Source organism: Musa acuminata, unplaced genomic scaffold (assembly GCF_036884655.1).
Source record: "Musa acuminata AAA Group cultivar baxijiao unplaced genomic scaffold, Cavendish_Baxijiao_AAA HiC_scaffold_1116, whole genome shotgun sequence".
NCBI lineage: Eukaryota > Viridiplantae > Streptophyta > Magnoliopsida > Zingiberales > Musaceae > Musa > Musa acuminata.
This window is the reverse complement of record NW_027021329.1, coordinates 1-20,240: the sequence shown is the minus strand read 5'-3', so window position 1 is coordinate 20,240 and position 20,240 is coordinate 1. Positions and strand designations below refer to the sequence as shown.

Here is a 20,240-nt window from a genome sequence, read left to right as displayed (position 1 = left end):
AAGCTGTAAGTTATCTGTAGTCAATGAAAACCTTTTCATTCTTTGGTGTTATTTTTCTTCATTTCTTGCCACTGTCTGGATGCCTGGTGTAAGCTATTTATTACCATTAGAAACATTTGCTTGAAAACATGTAATTAAGCAGTTTATTAGTGTCTCATATGGTTGTGCATGGAACCCATGGGCAAGAGGGCCTCTAAGAAAACTATGGGCTTCAACTTGTCTATTAAGAGGAATATTGTTATAGCAGCAAGTTTTCTTTTTTTTTAAAGATAGCAGCAAGTTATAAGTGAATAGCTATGCTGCAGATGTTGTCTGCTTGTGGTTTGATCAGAAACTTTTGCTTCGAACCTGGAAAATTGACCTTTTTGCTAAAGCAAGCTAAAAACTAAGATTTTATTGTACCTCTTAACGATACATGTCCTTGTGCTCTATATCCATACTGGTTGAAAGTGTATAGTGTTTCTGAAATGGTCTAATGAAAGTCTTTGACCACATGAACCTTTTCTTATGATACCCTGGTTATGCCGCATGTCTATTGAACACAGTAGTTGGATTGGCCACCAATTATGTGCTTGTTCTCATTATGGAGTTTCTCTTTGCATCTTACCACCTGAAAGCCTTATATGTATGATCTGGGAAAACCAAAGCTTAACTAGGTTTCGTCTAAATAGTTGTTCATTGATGTTTGTTTCTCTGTTCCAGGCAAAACAATCACTATACGCTTCTCAGGATGAGTTCCAAGACTTGATCAAGGAGCTTCTTTCTTGGGATATAAGGTCACTGTCTCAACTAAACCACCCTCACAATGTGTCCATGGAAAATGAGAGCCACGATGTTGCTAGAGGATTAGAAGATACTGGTGATGAAGAATCCTGTCAGACTCTTACCGAGAAGCCTGCCTCATCCTCACTTGGTGATGTAATATATCACCTTGTCGTGGAAGAAATTGACATCTCATATAGAATTGATGATAGCTCGAACATTTTGGTTGAGAAAGCATCATCAGTTTTCTCTAATGACAGAAATAGTTGTCACTACTACAACTACACAATGTGGAAGAATAAGCTGAGCATCCAAGATCATTCTGCAACAAACCTTCAAAGAGTAGAAATGCAGGAAGGAAGGTATGTTCAGTTTAACCGAAAGACTGGGTAACGAGTGCTCTTAGTGTTTCTTAGTATAATCAAAGTTTCTATTAACTGTTATAGCTCCTGATTTGGTTTTCGGTTTGATCAAAAGGTGGAGCTGCAAGTTGTCTTGTATTTCAATACGAACGATACAAATAAACGTCCTTGATGCCAATTTTTGCCTATTTATTGTTATCACTTGGGGACATAGCCCATTGTTATATAAATTTTCTTCGGAAATGTTCCCCAGCTGGTGTGTTTTATGACAAGTATCGGCTCCTTTTCGATGTATCAAATGTGTCTTTGTTGACCATTCCTCGTGACCATGTTATGTTAGAGATTTCCGAACTGCTTATCCTATAAGACCCAAGCATTTTGGACTAGTGGTCTAGTCGATGAATCAGTTATAATATCAGGTCAGGTTGGATATGTTAGAGAGTTTCAAGTAGAAAAATATATTTACCATGCAGTATTTACTGAATCAACGTACAGGAGGAGGATCATTTGACTTTGGTTTGAATCTCGATAGAGTCATTTATTCTTTTAATTAAAATCAGTGAGTCAAATAAAAAATGAAACTAAACCAATAGTTTCAGTTTCAAAATCGAAACCGAAATCGAAGCTTGTGATTCCAGAACAAAAACCCAAACCACCTGAATTCGATTCGATTATGACATGATTTCAAATTTGGTAGAACCTTCACCAGAAATATGAATTCCGAAGATGCATGCTTGATGTGCACCAACTATCCTTAGAAAAGGGAACGATGCATGTGTGTTGGTTTAGCCTTAACCACTATGTGTGCATGTGAGCGATGAAATGGATGTGAGCAGCAAAAGGTTTCTTCTGTCCCAGAATACTCGAATCAGCTTCTGTTCATAACGAATCCATTCCCCATCAGATGTAATGCGAGAGGCAACCTGACATGGACAAACTCACACGCAAATGGGACAACACTACCATGAAGATTGCACACCGTTCTTTGACACCATATAGATTCTTGCAAATCCCTAAACGTCGTACTCTTGTGAACCGAGAGCTGAAGCTGAATCCCAAGACACCATCGTCGACTCATCCTCGAAACCGTCGACGATCCACCAATCTGTGCTCTCCTTTTCACTGTACACTTCTCTGCAACAGTCGAAGCCAGCGAGCTCGTGCTCTTGATGCCCTGCGAAGGACGAGGAGTGGTTGCAGTAGAGCAAGTCATCGAGCTCATCAGCTTGAAGATCTGCAGTCACAGCATCGAAGCTCGAGGTTGAAGTCTCCACGCTGAGGCTTCCTCCGGTTGAAGCCGAGTGAAACCCTAGCGCTGAACGCTCTACTTCTCCTCGTGTACTTGCGCTCTCGGACTTTAAGATGCCAGATCTCATTTGGAAACCAGCTTGATTGGTAGAGTCTGTGGAGATGCTTGGGAGAATTGATCTGTCTCCTGGTGGCTGGTGGTTGGGCCATGGCTCAGGGTTGCTGCAGAAGGAGAAGGGGGAGCTGAGGAGGCCTTGGAGATGCATCCTCTCGAGAGCTGATGCAGGTAGGGTTGGAACATGGTTGATGTGGAGGGGTGGTTCTTTTCGCTTGCCGAATAGTTTCTTCTGTAGCTTGGTGTTCCAGTAGTTCTTGACATCATTGTCTGTTCGTCCTGGAAGTTGGGCTGCAATTATTGACCACCTAAAGCATAAGATTTGAGTCTTGATTAGACACATCACTTCATCATCAAATCATCAAAACAATATAGTTTGAGCAGAGAGAGAGAGAGAGAGAAGAAGAAGATCACTTTATCATGAAAATAATGTATTCTAAATCTGGAGGAGAAAGTAAAGAAGAAGAAGCAGGAAGAGAGAGAGAGAGAGATGAATGAAAGAATTACCTGCTCCCAATACTTATGTAGAGGCTACAGATTCTTTGATCTTCTTCTTCTGTAAAACCACCACGTTTGATGTCTGGTCTTAAATAGTTTAGCCATCTCAGTCTGCAGCTTTTGCCACACCTTTTCAATCCTGCAAAACGAACACTCATCAAAATTCACATATATACATAAAAAATGTTCTGGGAAGGTTTCTTCTCATAAAACTCTACAACATTTCTCAGACCCAGTCATGAATAAGATCAGAAGACAACTTTAGCTATGATTGGCTCCATCTCTATGTAATCATACTTATGATATTCTCTCTTGGATGAACAGCTCTGCATCAGAAATTATATGAATGCAAACCTTAAACAAGAAGCTGGCAGTACTCTATATAAACTGGCCATCCATGATCTCAAGAAAACCATACACACACAGCATGCATGATAACATGTACTCTATATATGAACTCTCCATGTTTTTTCCTCTTTTAAGAATCTAAGATGATCCATCTCCTTTTATATATATATATATATATATATATATATATATATATATATATATATATATATATATATATATATATATATATATATATATATATATATATATATATATATATATATATATATATATATATATACACACACACACACACACCCACATGACTTAATCTTTTCCTAGAGAAGAAAAATAATCAAATGCCAAAGCATCTAGTTAATAAGGGTTTGTGGATGTAACAAACCAATCTTATGAGGCAGTGCAATCCAATTTCCTCCAGTTCCATTCTCTTCAATGTAAGCCTTGAGCTTTGCATCCTCTTCAGGAGACCATGGTCCCTTCTTCACAATAGCCTTGTCACAGCATGGGGCTCTGCCCATCTCTCTCTCTCTCTCTAAACAACCCAAAGGGAACCTGTCTCTTGCCTTGGGTGGAGAACAACCAAGGAAGGTGAGGCAAGCTTTATAGGAAGACACTAATAAAGAAAGATGAATAATGTGATGCTTAGTGCATAAGATCTAGGGTCTGATTTAGTCAATGTTCTTTGCTATCTTTCCAAATTAAAATTAGTTTTCATATCTTAAAATTTTCCACCTCTACCAAAAAAGGAATCACAAATCTTATTGAGATTGCCACAGTCCATCATGCATGCTAAGCTTTCAGAGAGATCTACACAACTCCAGCAGAAGCTTGCCTTGATCATATATCTCTTTTAATGTTGGATACAAGACCTGATGGAAATAATGGGTTGTATGGCCCACTAAGAGAAGTTTGACTTGAGCTACTGAACCTAAGAAAAGTTCTATTAATGAATGCATTGGCATGGGTGCATGATTGGCCACCTCAAAAATAATTTAGATTCTCATTTGATTTGTGATCTGAAAGCTTCTGTACAATAATCTGCATTATTTTTATGATAATATATTGGATGACTCATTATGCCTAGTTATATATATTTAGCACCTAAATTATATACTTAAAACTTTGACATCAGTACTTTAGTTTTTCATTATGAAGTCATTCCAAAGATTTCTGTTCCTAACTAATCAAGATTCATGATTAGATTATTTGTGACCGTACTATGTTTTGACTTGTGGAGATGGAGGAGTTGTGGTTGATCACCAGTTTATGAGACAAATGTCTGGGTTTGTGACACACACATCATCTACCTTGAGCTTTACTCAATCAATGCATGCATAGATATTAGTGGCTAAGTATGCAGATAGAATCACCCACTTAAAGTTTGGTTAATTGATTAGTCCTTGGACTGAGTGTAAACTATTTTCTTTTACCAAAGAAAATTAAAAATATATATATTAAAACTTAAAATAAGTCTGAAACAACCATTATGGTTTGCATCATTAGGAACCAACAACTCTAAGACAGAAGTGAGTGTAAGCTGTTTTGTTTTACCAAAGAAAAAAAAAAAAAAAAAAATATATATATATATATATATATATATATATATATATATATATATATATATATTAAAACTTAAATAAGTCTGAAACAACCATTATGGTTTGCATCATTAGGAACCAACATCTCTAAGACAGAAGTGAGTGTAAGCTGTTTTGTTTTACCAAAGGAAATTAAAAATATATATATTAAAACTTAAATAAGTCTGAAACAACCATTATGGTTTGCATCATTAGGAACCAACATCTCTAAGACAGGAGGCAGTTCAGCATACCAAATAACAGTGTCAGCTTGCATTTTTACATGATTTGAAAGCTAATTTGCTGACTGATTTCCCTCCTCCCAATAGATACAGATAATATTTCATTCTAAAAATTGAGTACATATGAAAAATGCATCCTTAGCTGTATTCAAAACTCCCGAGTTTTGGAAATTAGATTGACCATGATAAGAAAATCTCGATCCTTAATTATATAAGCTATTTTTCCTTATATATACATTAAATTGTGATGGCTTTAACTATATTAGGTAGATTATGTGGATCTCCTATTGTCGTTAAGTTTTGTTAATGTATATCTTTATGAAAAACTACCTATAGTCAGATCATATACAAGTGATACTTTAAAAGAATTATTGACATCATATTGTAATATCAAATTAGAAATCCAATCTATTTTTTATAACCATTGAAAGCATGCAAGTTATACCAACCTAGTAGTCTTATCTCTATAAGAGAGATTATTTCCATCACTTGAATCCTGCTCAGCAACATGAAGATTCAACCTCTGCAACCAAACAACCAAACAAATCAATCAACAAACATCATGTCTGACCAATAATCCAATCATCCAATGGTCCATTTGCATCACAATCATTTTGAAGAAACTAACACTAAATATGCCCATTCTGATTGCTTTTTCCTACCATTCAAAAAGAGTAAGAATGAAGAGGCCCAAGTAGAAAACATCTCCTCTCCTTCCTTCTTAAATTTTTGGACAAGTGGATTAGGGCCTCTCCATTTAAAATGTGTGTGTAATTGAGAGTGCCAAATTTTCATTTTTTTAGTACTAAATTTTTTTTAATAAAAAACTTTAGCTTTTGACCTTGGACATATTTTTTGATACAGGGGGTAGAAGACCCCAATAGGCAGTCCTCATTGCAGTAATGATGGAATTAATTATTTTGAAGGTAAAGACTTGGATATAAGCAATCCACCAAAAGGAGGGGATGTAAATAATCTTCCTTTTGTCTTTGCCTTGAACTTGGAACCGTTTGGGTGTGTTCTGGCATCAGCAACAAGACTCTCTTTGTTTATAGGACAGGAGAAGTGCTACAGAGTAGTCAATCCAAACTCTCACAACAGACATCCAAGGTGGCTATATATCCACTTGTTCTTCTCATCTATATATGACCATAAACCTTTTATTTTGGTCATAGTTCTCAGATTGGAAGTTGGTCTAAGTACAAAATAAGACATCCATTATGAACAAAATAGTTAAGTTGGATTCTGATATGTAGAAACCCATGCCTTTTAGCTGAAGTCAATAAAACTATACAGGAAATTGATTTCTGTTCTTTAAGCGTCTACTTATTCCTTGCTGAAACTAAGGAGAAAAAGGCCACTCCAAAGAGTGTGGCATTGTTTTGTTTCATGTTCAATCACATATAGAGTCTAGGAGACAAAAGATTTGAGACCTGGCATGCTAAAACAAGTATATAAATCAAGTAGAATAAGAAGAAAGGAATAACTCATCACATTGTGACCTCTAGAAATCACCTAAACAAATTCTCTATAAGCCTCTCAGGGTAACTCCTTAAAGAATGGGTAAAGATTCAATGAAGACTAATAATACTAATTACTAGGTTGCTCAAGTGGTCTTGTAGGGCACCTGAAAGATTTGTGTGAAGCTCATTATTTAGTTCCGCTTGAGTAAGTGCTAGTGAGTGATTCTAAAAGATGATCTGCTTTGCCCCTTACCTATCAATGCACAAATTAATTGAATAGATGTTGCAAGATGATTTACTAGTTAGGATACCAGTTTCACTTTGCCACCAGCAGTCTCCCAGAAAGAATCAACTCAGCTAGCTGATATGTTAAACCCATGATGCAGCTTGAGGCTCTCTGTATCATAGTAGTTTTCCTGCATTGTCAAAGCCTGACACTGACAAATTTCAAAATTGATTAGGGTTTGCTTAGCTCAGCCTAGTGCTTGAATTGTATTCTTTCTGGCAAAAATATAATGAAGATTAAATAAGTTTAAAGGATACCATAATGCTTTTTGTTGAAAGAATGTTGCAGTGGTAAACAAGCAAGTCTGATGTTTATCAACAGATAAAAGTAGGATTGAAAAGGAGACGATCATCATATATCCCAAATGGCAAGATTCACTTCAGAAAGAAGAAACGCAACAGTTAAACTGATGCACCAGAAGACAGATATCCTTTTAAATCTTACATTTATCATCTTCTAACTTCTTATTTAATAATTAAACAAACAAATTACTAGAAAGAAGGTCTAGGTCTAAGAATTTATATCAAATGAACAGAAACCTGCATCAAACAACTGCAAGAGAGATAAAGGAAATGCATGTGCAAGAATCTTCCAAGAACTATAATGTCCATGAAAGTGCAAGAATCTTTAGAGAGACACAGAGAACAGGACCAATCTGTCCTCTCCCCGTGATAAGAATGGGATCTTGTCAATCTGAATGAAAAATTCATAGCTTTTATTTAAAAGTAAAACAACGCTAGCGAAAAACAATAATGTATATTATCAATCTGAATTAAAAAAATTCAGTTTTTATGTGAAAAAATAATATAACACTACCGAAAGGTAAAATTTGAATGTTGTCAAACAGCATGAAGACAATATAGATAATCTCAATAATAACGAGATGGCATTCATGGTAAATAACTCATGGGGTGAGAATGCGCTTGTTAATTTGAGCATAAAACCATCTATCTCAATCTCCTAGATCAAACTGGACCAACCGCATATGAGAGACATTCCCATTCTTGTTCCAGACTAAATCACTCATAACAGATGTTCCTTTGTTGATTACTATATATTTGATATTTGATGATAACACAAAGCATTGATTCAAATTTACACAACACAGTTGTAGCTGATAATCTATTTTTGAAGCAAAGTATAACTATCACGTTACAAGCATCAAATAGGTTCCATACACTTTGCAGATCTAAGCCCATAACTCCTCACTGTCAAATACAAACCAAATATTAGGCTTATATCAAGATAGAAATTAAGAACATTGACTTCCAATTGCATTTCAGTAATATATGCATGATGTACCACTTACGATCAATATCCACAGATAAATTCCCAACAGGCAAACTCAATAGAGAAGGTAGAACTGAGACATACGAAGCTGCAAAGCTGCCTCTAGATGATGGACTAGCTTCTTGGTGCTCAATCATCATAGAAATGAGATCCGTTCCTGCCATATCCGTATATATAGTACAGTCAACAAAGATAAAAGGCAAGGCAATCAAGAAGAGGTAACCTAGTCCCATCTAATACATTTTTGGCTTCACTAATTCTTTAAAGTTAAATGGTATTTTATTGGTTTTACAAACATCTACTGACAAAGAAATTTAAATGATAAAGCTTCATGCTCTGAAAAATACAGCCCCTAGAATATCCAAGAACTAGAAAATAAAGTTCTACTACTACCTGTAGTGGCCGGGGATCAGACGTCTTGCAAGTTCATTGTTGGTTTCAACAAATCTGTACTATTGTGTATTTACAGATCTTGTAGACTTGAACCATCAGAGCTTCAATGGTGACTGCTTCTTCTTCTGCTTCCTCGTGAGCTCTGCCGGTTTCTTGAACCGCTATGAAGTACATTACAAGATATACAGGAGGAGGTCACCACCAGTTGACCCTGCTATGAGGAAAATCTTCATGGTCATCTATCCCCATGCTCGATAGCACAATCACCTAAACCACTCCATTTGGTACATCTGAATGTACAGTGCTCAAGACGTCTATGATCTCTGAAGACTGCTGAAGGTTATCCCAATCAAGTCGCCGTGCAGGATCTATCTCTGAAGGGCCTGAATGGGGTTGTATCATCTGAGCATGCTTCTGCAGCTCAGTCAAGTTGCCAATATATGAACAGTGTTTCTTTTCACAGCATCGACAGGACCCATCGATAACAGCCCACCAAGTTACATCTCCTCTACATAGTGGGCAGGCTGATCGACTGCTGGAGTTAGAAAAAGTGTCTTGAATGCATACCATTGAAGCCCCATCTGTAGTGATGTAACTTTCACAACAATAGGCACCACATATGCGCTTATGAACCGGTCAAGACAATTTGAATGAGTCTAATCAGTACCACACACGAAAGGCCCAACATGGCGAGGAAAATCCAAGCAGATTGTGCAAGCCACATCTTCCCAGTTACGATCCACTCATATACCCTCTAGATTCAAAGAACAGGGCTTGGTGTCAAAATCCTTCCGGTCAGAGGTGCACAAAAAGCCATGCCTATGTTTTCTATAACAATCTTTCTGTTCAATGGACATAGACAACGTATACTTTAAGGACCTGCATGATGTCATCCAAAAGAGAAACAATTCGGAAGATTGGGCTTTACCAAAAGAAAAAGCAAATGTATAATGCAAAAACAACATAATCTGAGCCATTAAAGTATTAAAATCGAAAAGGCAGGCCATTGAAATATTGATAGATGCACATAGAACTCATCAAGAACTGGCCATCTGGAGATCACAAATAGCCAAATCTCCCTTCCACTAGGTTTTAATCTACAAAAACCGACACCCCTACATGCCTCAATCATTCAACCTCGCACCAAGACACAGATGCAAGATAAGAGCCGATAGTCGAATCAAAAGGTGTCAGATATACAATTATTTATCTAAAAGAATTCAGCTGCAAACTCAACTCGCAAAAACCTAAAATAAGAGCCAACTGTCCAACTAGGAGGCGACCAACGTCAATAAACTTAAGTGAACACCAACCATCAAGAATCCATATGCTAAACGTCACAAAGGCATCGGTCGAAATCGAATTCACCAATTCACGCAGCCAAACCAAATGTAATCGACCAAATAGATCGCGTAATACAGTACAAAAAGAATACCCGAGATCAATTAAAGTCACAGACAGAATAATAATAATATCAAAGAGAGATTTTTCTCGAATTCGTTGTAGGAAAATAAAGCAGAAACAGAATAAGTTAAACCCGAGAAGCGGCAACAAGCGGAGGGAAGCGAGAACTGACCTCGTCGAAGATTCCGCCAGAGAGTTGGCGGGGGATTCGAATGGTTGAAGTAGAAACTCAAACCCTAACACCTGAATCCCTTCCCTTCTGCGTGCGGGAAAAGGTCAAGTAATGAGGACGGAGGACGGAGAGGACAGCCTGCAAAATTAAAAGAAGCCCTTTTATCACTACATATTATGATTTTTTTTGGCAAAATAAAAAAAAGTGATTAACCATTCAATTTTATTTATATAATTTTTTTTATCTACATTAACTTATATCTCAATTAATGAAAGGAATATACATTGAGGGAAAAGTAGATGTAAAAACAAAAAAAAAGATGTTAGAATTTTCTAACTCTATTAGAATATACAAGCTAAAATCCTATCTGATGAACAAGAAAAAAAATATATAGATCATGAATTTTTATGTTATTTAGGAAATTTTTATCTATAGAACATTTTTTAATGAAATAGTTTCCAAGGAACATCCTATTTATGTTAGAATTTTCATTTCCAGTGAGATATTACCACACAAGATTAAATTAGAAGATTACATATCATATTGAATCATTTGTCAATGTGTCATTAAGAAGATATATTGATTCTTTTAAATCTCATTAAATTGAACTGTAGCCCATTAGCTACACTTCTACATTTGAATTGCATGTTCTTTTTGTTTTCTTGAAGTAGGTTTCTTTGATCACTTTAAACACTCTTCTCAACCACTTAATCCAATAGACATTGGATTTCTGACCATCCAATGATTAATTCACTACTACTGAACTTTAAAATGAACATATGAACTTTATGAATTTAGCATACATTAGCACATTAGCCACCAAGTGACCAAAATATTATTGGTGGCAGTCCTAAATTTGAAGACATACCACAAGCTGCAACATCAGTAATCTCCTCACATCCTTCCAGTGTAAACCATCAATAGAATTGCCATGGGTGTATAAACAGTTTCCAACCCATTTCACTTGTATAGGATTATCATTAATAAGTTTATTTACAAGTATGATCACTTAGTTTTACATGGATCTCTTATTCCAAAGTTTGTAGGAAGTCTTCATACATCTATTTTGATGAAAGATATATGATTTCCTCTTCAATGAGATAGTTTTCTTTTACCAAATGGATTTTGGTAAGAGTCAGCAACAGCATGGATTTCTTATTCCTAAAGATTGTAAGAAGACCTCATACATCTGCTTTAGTTAAAGATATATAATTTCCTTATCTATGTGATAGATTTTCTTTTACCAGATGGATTTTGGTAAGAATCAGCAACAGAATCATTTTTTTTGGTGATATTTTTCAATGATTAATCATTCCACATAAACCAAGACTTATTTGGGACTATTAAAATCATGATCAGCTGTTCTCATCATCTCTGATCTCTCACTATTGCAATTTTTTTGTCTCAAGGCTGCTGTAAAATGTTGGGTTTTGTCTGCTACCAGAGGCTGCATCCTTTGACTAGTTGTTGTTTGAATAGTCAAGAAGAAGAAAACAATCTGCTGTGGATTAAAGTAACTTTCATTTAGAAAACTGTCTATATCAGATACCATCAATAATTATGTAAACGAGACAAACCTGAATGATGCACTTTTAGCTGCTCTCTGCTTCCTTTGGTTGATATGCTTTTTACCTAATCCATAAGGACAGAAAAATATGTGGACTGGAAGTAAATTTCATGTAGAAAATTATTTATCTACAGACCCTCAATTATTGGGAGACAAACCTGTGTTTCTTCTCAAAGTTGGGTTTTATTGCAGGAACACAGAAGATGAAGGAAGAGTAAGTGGAAGAAGAAGAAGAAGAAGAAGAAGAAGAAGCATCTGCAGTAGCTGAACACTGAACAAGCTGGTAGGTTTTATCTTCTGGCCTCATCACTTCCTTTCCTTTGAGAAACTCTCTTATTTCTTTCTTTCACCAGAAACTAAAATCTGGTCAGATGGAACAGATACTTTTTTCAGCATAGTGGGCTATAAACTTGCAGAAAAAAGTTTGCCAATTGACATGGTAATGGCTTCTGATTCATCACAACTGCAACTCAAATGGTTGCTGACACTCTATTTTTAGGTATGAAGGAGATTTTGTCACAATAGAAATTGAATCTAAGCAATAAATCTTTAGCAGTAGAACTTGAATCCAGGCAATACTACTTGATCACTGAAGGATGAGTTTGTGAACTAAATGAGAAAAACTGAGACTTACCTCTAGTCAGGATCAGATGCAGTGTTTGTGAATCCATGATGCAAATTCCAGGGCTTGGACCACAATAGATTGATACTTGGGCATCTTCTAGGAAGACTTCTTATAAATCTTCTCACTTGGTGAAAAGGAAGCCATGTTTGTTGATGCCATGATCTCCTTGCTAAATCAGCTTGTTGGTGAATCAAATAAATTCATTCTCAAAATTAAACTATAAAGATAAGCAGCCAAAAGTTATTCTTTTATGTTCTTTTCTCTTTTTAGCAAAAGGGAAGGATAAGCTTAATAGTTCAGTACTTAACTGAAGTGAATCTGATAATACTTGCCAAGGCTACATGAATAGATACTTATTCTCGAGGATGGGACAATTAGCACATCAAATCTGAGGTACGTATCGATCTTAATCTATTTATCAAGTGTCTCACAGAATGAGTTACCTCAACAGCTCAATCCTGTCGACTTTGTCAGATATGTCGAATTCTCAGACAAACTCTTCGGCTTCTTCGAATTCGAATGGCCTACCTGTTCCTGTCATAATAAGTGAGTTTTCTCTCTTTCTTTCTTTCATGAAATCAAACAAGGAGCTTCTTCTACTTAGCTTTTTCTTGTCTGAATCTTCATTGGACAGCAATTGTGGTATTGTGTGGAGTAGTACAAATTGTGGTAGTTATTTTGATCATAAGATGTGTGCAAAAGATCATCAGGTCTTCGACCAATTCAAGAGTGATGACACCCAGTGGCTCAACTCCATCTTCCATGTACAAGGAATCAAGGATTGAAATGGAACCGATTGAAGAGTTCCTCCATAACATCCTTAAAGACAAGCCCATGAGGTTTACACCTCAGAATCTAGTGGATTTCACGCAGAATTATGTGGAGAAGTTGGGTTCTGGTGGTAATGGAGCAGTCTACAAAGGACAGTTTCCGGATGGCACACATGTAGCAGTAAAAGTCCTCCATGGAACCTCGGGCAAGAAGGAAGAGGAGCAGTTCATGGCGGAAGTCGGCACCATAGGCAAAACGTACCATATCAACCTGGTCAAACTCTATGGCTTCTGCTTCGATAAAACAGTGAAGGCACTGGTCTACGAGTTCATGGAGAATGGATCACTAGACCAACACCTCTTCGACCCCAAATGTAGAATCGAGTGGGCAAAGCTGTACGAGATCGCGACCGGGACGGCAAAGGGAATCAGATACCTGCATGAGGAATGCCAGCAGAAGATCGTGCACTACGACATCAAACCAGCAAACATTCTTCTGACGCCAGATTTCCTCCCCAAGGTTGCTGATTTCGGGTTGGCAAAGCTCTGCGACAGGAAGAAGAACACTAAGCCGACAGGAGGAGGAGGAGGAGGCAGGGGAACTCCGGGCTATGCCGCACCAGAGATGTGGCTGCCATTACCTGTGACTCACAAGTGCGACGTCTACAGCTTCGGCATGCTTCTGCTTGAGATCCTGGGGAAGCGGAGGAACTATGACGCGAAGCAGGTTGAGAGCCGGGAGTGGTTCCCCATCTGGGTGTGGCGGAAGTACGAACAAGGTGAGATAGAGAGCATGTTGTCGGCGTGCAGGATCGAAGAGGAAGACCGAGAGAAAGCAGAGAGGATGTGTCAAGTGGCGTTAAGGTGCATCCAGTATCAGCCGGAATCCAGGCCTGCGATGAACTGCGTCGTCAAGATGTTGGAGTGGAAGCAACAGATTCCTGCCGTAGATAACCCGTTTGAGCACATGAACACCGACAGCTCGAGCTCAGCTCTGTGGAGTTCGATCACAAGCACAACATACTCGAGTAGCAGGGCGACCGGCAAAGATGACACTGAAGTGAGCGGTTCATCATGATCAGATTACACACCCAAGCATTATGATTCTGTCCAAGAATCATGAAGGAGTTCTGTAACTATGATCATGAGAATATAACTTGGTTGCACCAAGAACACTTCTGTGCTTGCATGCACCTCTTTATCCAGTTCAAGTAATTCTCTTCCTGTGTGTCCTCTTTCATGTGTAATGTACCCAAGGAAAGATACCAACAGTTGACTGCAAGATTCTCTTCTGCCAGAAGAAGATCTATTAGCTTCGGCGCCTGTTGATTCCTCTCAAAAACCACGGTGAGTTAATCTTCAGCAACAACTTGACCATAAGATTAATGAACTAGATCGAATCGAAGTACCCAATAAATGATTTGTAACACCTAAACAAGGTCAACCAGCATTCTATATAAGCATGTGATTCGCTAGCAAAGCTGATTCCTCTTCGAATTCCAAGCATGAATCCAATCGATGATGGAAATGCATGACCTCAGGGTTCAAATGTGCATGTCCGAGGAAGAAGAGGTGGAACCAGCAAAGGTAATCATGCCTTTGCTGATTTGGGTGGCAGACTACACAAAGCAAGTTGAATGAACTCATCACCCCCTTTTATATCCATAGTATTTAGGAGTGATTGAATGATTTGCTTTTGTTTTGATTTGATGTTACAGTATTACTTTGCCTTGACTTCCTGCTGGTCATCAAGTTAGTGTTGTAATAACAGCAACCAGCTGCAGACATTCTTTGCCAAAGTATGAAAATCTATTGCACTATTTCATGTCTTCAATCAGAGGAGAATTCATCTGTTCTTACACTTTTATAGGATTTACTTGTACTATGATCAGAAACAACTCATGGCCTAGTTTAGTAGTGGGAATTAAAAGCTGCAGAACATGTATCCTATTGATGGTAAATGCAAATAATTCTCCAATGATATTTCTCTGCTACCACATTTTTATTAGAACAAAAAGCTTGCATTTAGAGAAACAAATTATGCATAATTTTATGAAGTGTATTTGTCTTCATAGATACTAAAAATCATCAAGAAGTCATACGATATTACTTACTTGAAACAAGACATGTCTTGGACATTCTGAAACAGTTGTGGGCAGGAAGAGCTCAAGCAAACATTGTTGCTTCCAGCTGAATTGTTTATGACATTGATCCAAACCGCAAACTCCAGGAGTAATTAAGATGATAAAACTAAACTTAGCAAGAACAGCAAGTAATGCCATTGGCAGAGAAAACGATTGCTTGCAATTGTAATAATTTTGATGACTGGTTTACCAAGTGCATGCACAAAAATGCCAACAGGTGAAAGTACAGACTTGGTAACATATCCAGTTGCCAAAAATATTCGCCTCCATGATTGGACCCTATATCTGAGAAATCTGCATGATGGCATTATATGGCAGCAGCACTACAGTCATTAAGGAAGGCTCACATGAGGATGTCCACTGTCATATGCTTGGTGTTCAACCACATACGTCTTCGGTCTTCATAATTCCCACATCGATGTTGGAGAAGCTTTCCTACAATAAATGCAGATGGAAAGATTTAGAAAAGCATCGACACAAAGGAAGAAATGGAGATCCAACATCACCTAATTATTAAAATATCAGGCAGCTAGCTCTTTGCTGACAACCTCCTTTGGTTTACTACCTTCCTTCTTCTGCAATGAAGAAGTTGTGGAATATCAGCATACCATGGAATTTATTTATCCAAAAACAAATCACAATTCAAAAAGAGATCAAGTAAATAAATTGCATTATGCCTCATTTAAAAAAATATATATGCATGACAAGGCGAACAAAAGCAAAGAAACACAAAGAGCAGGCATTTTGACTATCTTTTGTAATTTGTTTAAATATTATATAAGATAATATTTGCTACAGAGTATGAAGAAGGTTGAAGAAATTAAGATATATGAAAAAGAGGGCAAGCATCAATCACTGAATTTGTGGCACTAAAGCACGTGCACTAAGTCCAGCTATGAGCCGTTTTGAATTAAGACATGTAAAACAAAACCTCTTCGTTATGCCAAGGCCTTTATTAAGGTCATCTTATATCTTGAGGTGTCCATATAATATATCAGGCACCTAATAATATTGTCGTCTTGTGTCACAAACAAGGATTTCTCTCTCAGCTTGCCTTCTAAGATGACAAAGCCACCATAAGTTTCTATCACTCTAAAACACTCAATGTTTAAATCAGATAGCCAATAAGATCTAATACCAAAGTACTAACTTCAGCTGTGCTTTGTTTACCATGCAAAAGCACAGTAAATCTATGCCTGTCCCTAGCTTTTCCTGCCTCGTGATTCTAAATTAGCCAAAAGCAAATCAACATGACAAGCAAAACACAAAGTCTCAGAAAATGCAGTGTGAAACAGTCAAACTTGCCTACTATTAAAACCGGCCTGTTCTTTTTTATAAAAATAAATACAGTGCTTAGAAATACTTGTGATAACAAATTTGTCTCCACTTAAACATTCATAAGCATACCAAATTATATGTCCATCTGTACCAAATTCTCTCTATAAAGAATTCTTAAAACTACCAAAGTCAAAACATCCATCCCGGCTGCCCGGCAACCCACATCTTTCTCCACCTCTTCAAACACAGACTAGAAACATAAGAAAAGAGTAACTTGAAACAGGACAAACTAGCATCTAAAAATTTTATTACTAGCTACTGAAATTCTTGCCAGCATCAATATTATAACCTAACCTCAAAAAAGTTAACAAAATGCAACATGACAAGTTAAAGATACCTATAGATCCAACAATTCCTGAAGTATTATAAACTAACCTAAAAAAAGTTAACAAAATGCAACATGACAAGTTAAAGATAACTATAGATCCAACAATTCCTGAAGGTATCTGACATTTGAGAAGGTCTATAAAGTAAAATGTTGTTCTTCACATCCAAACCTGAACATAGCCATAGATCTAAACACCCAACAGGGGGCCATATATTAAACTAGATGAATGAAAAAAAAAAGCAGAGAGTCATCTACTTGAAGTAAAAGTAATAATAAAAATAATAATAAAACCCAGGAACCTGTAGACCACAGGAAAAGGGCGCTAACCTTTCCATTATTCTCGTAGTAATCGTTCAACGCCCACTGATACTTCGACTGGTCCAATCCAAACCAATCCGCCAAGCGCTCATCGAAGCTTGAATGCACTAGGAATGAAAACCATGAAAGCACCAAACTTTCAGAACCCCTCATTCGAAGAAACTCCCGGAAAACAACCAAATAAAACCTAGAATCTCAACAAGAAGGTACCATCTTGGACTTTAGCGACGGCGTCCCAGAAGAATCCGAACACGGACCCGGACGACTTGGTCGCCGGCTTATCGAACTGCAGCGGGGGGACCTGCACCGGGGGCATTGATGCCGGCACCGTGAACAGCGAAGGGACAGACTTCTCCGGCAACGGGGTGACTTTTCCAGGGCTGGCGCTCTGGGACCTGGGAGTCTCGGGGAGCTTCGGGGACGGCGAATAGGTAGCTTTCTCCGGGAAAGGAGACACCTTTCCAAGGCTGGCGCTCTGGGGTTCAAGAGCCTCGGAAGGCTTCGGGGTGCGCGGAGGGGTGATGAAGACTGTGTACCTCCCGACCTTGCCGATCACCGGAGGCGGCGGGGCCTCTCGCACCAGCGCGGAGGCCATGGCGGAGGAAGAGGAGAGGGACAAGTGATGGAGGAGCGACTTGTGGTGTTAGGGTTTCAGGGGGAGAGGTAAAGAGGAGGCATTGGACTGGCAGAACGCAGTCACCATTCGTGTAGCAAAGAAGGCGTTCGAGCTTTCAAACGGTATACGAGGCTTTTCTTTTTCTTCCTTCGCTTTTCTGCTGCGTGCCGACCATAGGAGAGACCACTGTCGCGGAATCTTAAAATAATTCCACCCATTACATATCTACCCGTTCTTCACCACTTCATTACTAGACAATTCAATTAATCCCACACCAATCACAAGAGAGGTAGCACCAGTGTAACTACTTAGTGAGTAGATAATAATTAATCCATGGATACATCGGGTTTCGAAAACTAAAGCTGCAAGGCCGCTTCGGCGGATAATGGACGTAGAGTTGCAGTAAATACCAATTATGCCACTATCTACACTTGGTCTCGCGCTGGCGTTGTAAAGGTAGTGGGTGAGAGCTTGGTAAATTAGAGATTGGATGTAGGGGTTTCCGGTAATTTGGTAAGCACGATAGATTAGACGCTTGTCGCATTTATATTATCACGAGTAAGGCGCCAACTGTCAGACTCCGACACGAGGAAGACCGACGTGTTGTGTTGTCTTTGACCGAAGGTGTGTTGTCTCGCGGAGGAGAATACATGGGTGTTGATTCTGTTAGGCGAAATTATAATTCCTACAAAATTAGTACCTCTTTTATTTATTTCATATGTATATATATATATATATATATATATATATATATATATAATTTATTAAATGACATTGAAGCTCGATTTATTATGGATGATTTAAATACTATGTATTTAAATTAATAATTTTACCATATAATTTATAAATTTAAAGTTAGCAATAAGAAATAAATAATAAATGAGATTGACAAGGGATAAAATTAAAAAAAATATATATTTCACTCATATTTTTATTAAAAATAGAGTGTCGATCGAGTTGTATGTTCGATTGAATAGATCGATAATAATATATTTACGTGTGTTATTCGATTTGAATATCCAATTATGACTTGGAATTATCAAGTTAGACCAATATTTTTAAGTGGATCTAACAATAACATCCATTTACTCTTAAAATCTTTTCAAGAACATCACAACCTCTATGCCTAGTGTTTTCACTCTTTTCTTACTTTCATTTATTTTTATCTTCTCTAATATTTGAAGAGGATCAAATATACACAACTTTACCTCTATAATTGAAGAGATTATTATTTTTGGATCGTAATAAACTAACCTTACTCGGTATGAATCAAAATATTGAACTAAAATATTTCAAAATTCTCAAAGTTATTGAGTGACACAGGCTTTTTCTTATTGAATCAATGAGGATTAGAGGACAGTGGCATGGCTTTTGCCAAAGAATGAGGACACCCAAAGAAGCTGGTCTACTTTGGTAAAGAGACAAGGTTTCAGTCACTGGTAATCTCTCTTCTTGTGCTCAGCTTTTGTGGTATCAGCTAATCATATCTTCTTTGCTTTCCCAGCAATAACACAAAGCTAAATTGAACCTTCTTTACCTTTCTTTCTTCCCTCTCAGCCAACTTTAAAAGAGGGTAAGGATTATTGGAGGTAATCAACCATTCATATAAATGACTAATTGTTTTATTAGGGAGGGGGAGAAATCTTGATACAAAGAAAAAAAATCGTAAATCCATAATATGATTTATATGATTTATATGATTTGGTAATCCCTACCTATATAAAACTCAAATTTATTTATTATATGATATCGATAAAATCCAAAGTATGAAATTCTTTGTATATCTTATCGTGTAAATCATAAAAAAAAAAATTCGTCATCCTCTCTATCTCACTATTGAAGAAAACTCTAACAATAATTGAGGTATTCTTTTTTTTTATACTTAGTCTCGCTTTTCAAGATATTGAGATATATAAAGTATTTATACGACATTTAAACCCTAATTTCCATGGGATTTCTTTCCATACATAATTTTTTTCCTCAAGTGATTCGATTCCGATTATGACTCAATAAAATCCTTTTTTATGGAAAAGAAAAAAAGAATAATCACTCATTAATTTTGGGTTGCATGCTGCAATATTTAGCCCCATTGCAACACAATCAGAGAAATAGAATGTGTCCACCGGGAGAAAGTTTAGTAGAGATGACAAAGTACACAGAAACAATAGCAAACCTCTGCATGACATATATACTACTGGTTGCTGAATCTGTCATTGTGAAGGAACTCCACCAGCACATCAGTAGTAGCATCCATCACTGTACATAAATTTGTTGCTTTCTCTGGACTAAATTGTTATGTAATATAAAAAACCCCACTGAGCTAATTGACTTGCATGATTGAGAGAATGAAAAAAATACATCAGATAGAAAC

The 20,240-nt window shown here is 37.3% G+C and overlaps 3 protein-coding genes across 28 annotated transcripts; 1 reads left to right on the top strand and 2 right to left on the bottom strand.

Moving 5' to 3' along the window:
• Nucleotides 1-1,953: 1,953 nt before the first annotated feature.
• On the bottom strand, nt 1,954-10,301 carry LOC103996332 (transcription factor MYB36). 14 transcript variants are annotated; one of them, XM_065178252.1, is made up of 9 exons: nt 10,164-10,298; nt 8,585-9,466; nt 8,279-8,351; nt 7,162-7,281; nt 6,930-7,055; nt 5,605-5,678; nt 3,719-3,899; nt 2,995-3,124; nt 1,954-2,795 (listed from the first exon to the last, which is right to left on the bottom strand). In XM_065178252.1, the coding sequence occupies exons 7-9, from the start codon at nt 3,852-3,854 to the stop codon at nt 2,138-2,140; spliced, it is 924 nt and encodes a 307-aa protein (XP_065034324.1). In that variant the 5' UTR covers nt 3,855-3,899; nt 5,605-5,678; nt 6,930-7,055; nt 7,162-7,281; nt 8,279-8,351; nt 8,585-9,466; nt 10,164-10,298; the 3' UTR covers nt 1,954-2,137. The 14 variants fall into 14 exon arrangements, with proteins under 14 accessions (XP_065034324.1, XP_065034318.1, XP_065034320.1 ...); XM_065178246.1 differs by having other exon boundaries at nt 7,162-8,112; nt 8,214-8,351; nt 8,588-9,466; XM_065178248.1 differs by having other exon boundaries at nt 8,214-8,351; nt 8,588-9,466.
• Nucleotides 10,302-11,861: 1,560 nt separating this feature from the next.
• On the top strand, nt 11,862-14,407 carry LOC135666638 (G-type lectin S-receptor-like serine/threonine-protein kinase At1g34300). 13 transcript variants are annotated; one of them, XM_065178243.1, is made up of 4 exons: nt 11,867-12,013; nt 12,626-12,748; nt 12,830-12,901; nt 12,990-14,407. In XM_065178243.1, the coding sequence occupies exons 3-4, from the start codon at nt 12,832-12,834 to the stop codon at nt 14,201-14,203; spliced, it is 1,284 nt and encodes a 427-aa protein (XP_065034315.1). In that variant the 5' UTR covers nt 11,867-12,013; nt 12,626-12,748; nt 12,830-12,831; the 3' UTR covers nt 14,204-14,407. The 13 variants fall into 13 exon arrangements, with proteins under 13 accessions (XP_065034306.1, XP_065034315.1, XP_065034310.1 ...); XM_065178237.1 differs by adding an exon at nt 12,111-12,229 and having other exon boundaries at nt 11,868-12,013; nt 12,626-12,901; XM_065178242.1 differs by having other exon boundaries at nt 11,887-12,229; nt 12,692-12,748.
• A 999-nt stretch (nt 14,408-15,406) lies between these two features.
• LOC135666634 (proline-rich receptor-like protein kinase PERK9) lies at nt 15,407-17,994 on the bottom strand. Its single transcript, XM_065178229.1, has 4 exons — nt 17,464-17,994; nt 17,263-17,360; nt 15,776-15,844; nt 15,407-15,704 (listed from the first exon to the last, which is right to left on the bottom strand). The coding sequence occupies exons 1-3, from the start codon at nt 17,846-17,848 to the stop codon at nt 15,791-15,793; spliced, it is 537 nt and encodes a 178-aa protein (XP_065034301.1). The 5' UTR covers nt 17,849-17,994; the 3' UTR covers nt 15,407-15,704; nt 15,776-15,790.
• Nucleotides 17,995-20,240: the final 2,246 nt, after the last annotated feature.

What these genes read in the sequence shown, in the direction of transcription:
- LOC135666638 (XM_065178234.1), top strand. Translation starts at nt 12,790, where the DNA reads ATGAGTTACCTCAACAGCTCAATCCTGTCGACTTTGTCAGATATGTCG. An exon ending in ACCTGTTCCTGTCATAATAA is followed by an intron (nt 12,902 to 12,989) that starts GTGAGTTTTCTC and finishes TTCATTGGACAG; the next exon opens with CAATTGTGGTATTGTGTGGA.
- LOC103996332 (XM_065178251.1), bottom strand. Translation starts at nt 3,854, where the DNA reads ATGGGCAGAGCCCCATGCTGTGACAAGGCTATTGTGAAGAAGGGACCA. An exon ending in TGCACTGCCTCATAAGATTG is followed by an intron (nt 3,125 to 3,718) that starts GTTTGTTACATC and finishes TTCGTTTTGCAG; the next exon opens with GATTGAAAAGGTGTGGCAAA. An exon ending in TACATAAGTATTGGGAGCAG is followed by an intron (nt 2,796 to 2,994) that starts GTAATTCTTTCA and finishes CTTATGCTTTAG; the next exon opens with GTGGTCAATAATTGCAGCCC.
- LOC135666634 (XM_065178229.1), bottom strand. Translation starts at nt 17,848, where the DNA reads ATGGCCTCCGCGCTGGTGCGAGAGGCCCCGCCGCCTCCGGTGATCGGC. An exon ending in CGTCGCTAAAGTCCAAGATG is followed by an intron (nt 17,361 to 17,463) that starts GTACCTTCTTGT and finishes TTTCATTCCTAG; the next exon opens with TGCATTCAAGCTTCGATGAG. An exon ending in ACTACGAGAATAATGGAAAG is followed by an intron (nt 15,845 to 17,262) that starts GTTAGCGCCCTT and finishes TCTTCATTGCAG; the next exon opens with AAGAAGGAAGGTAGTAAACC.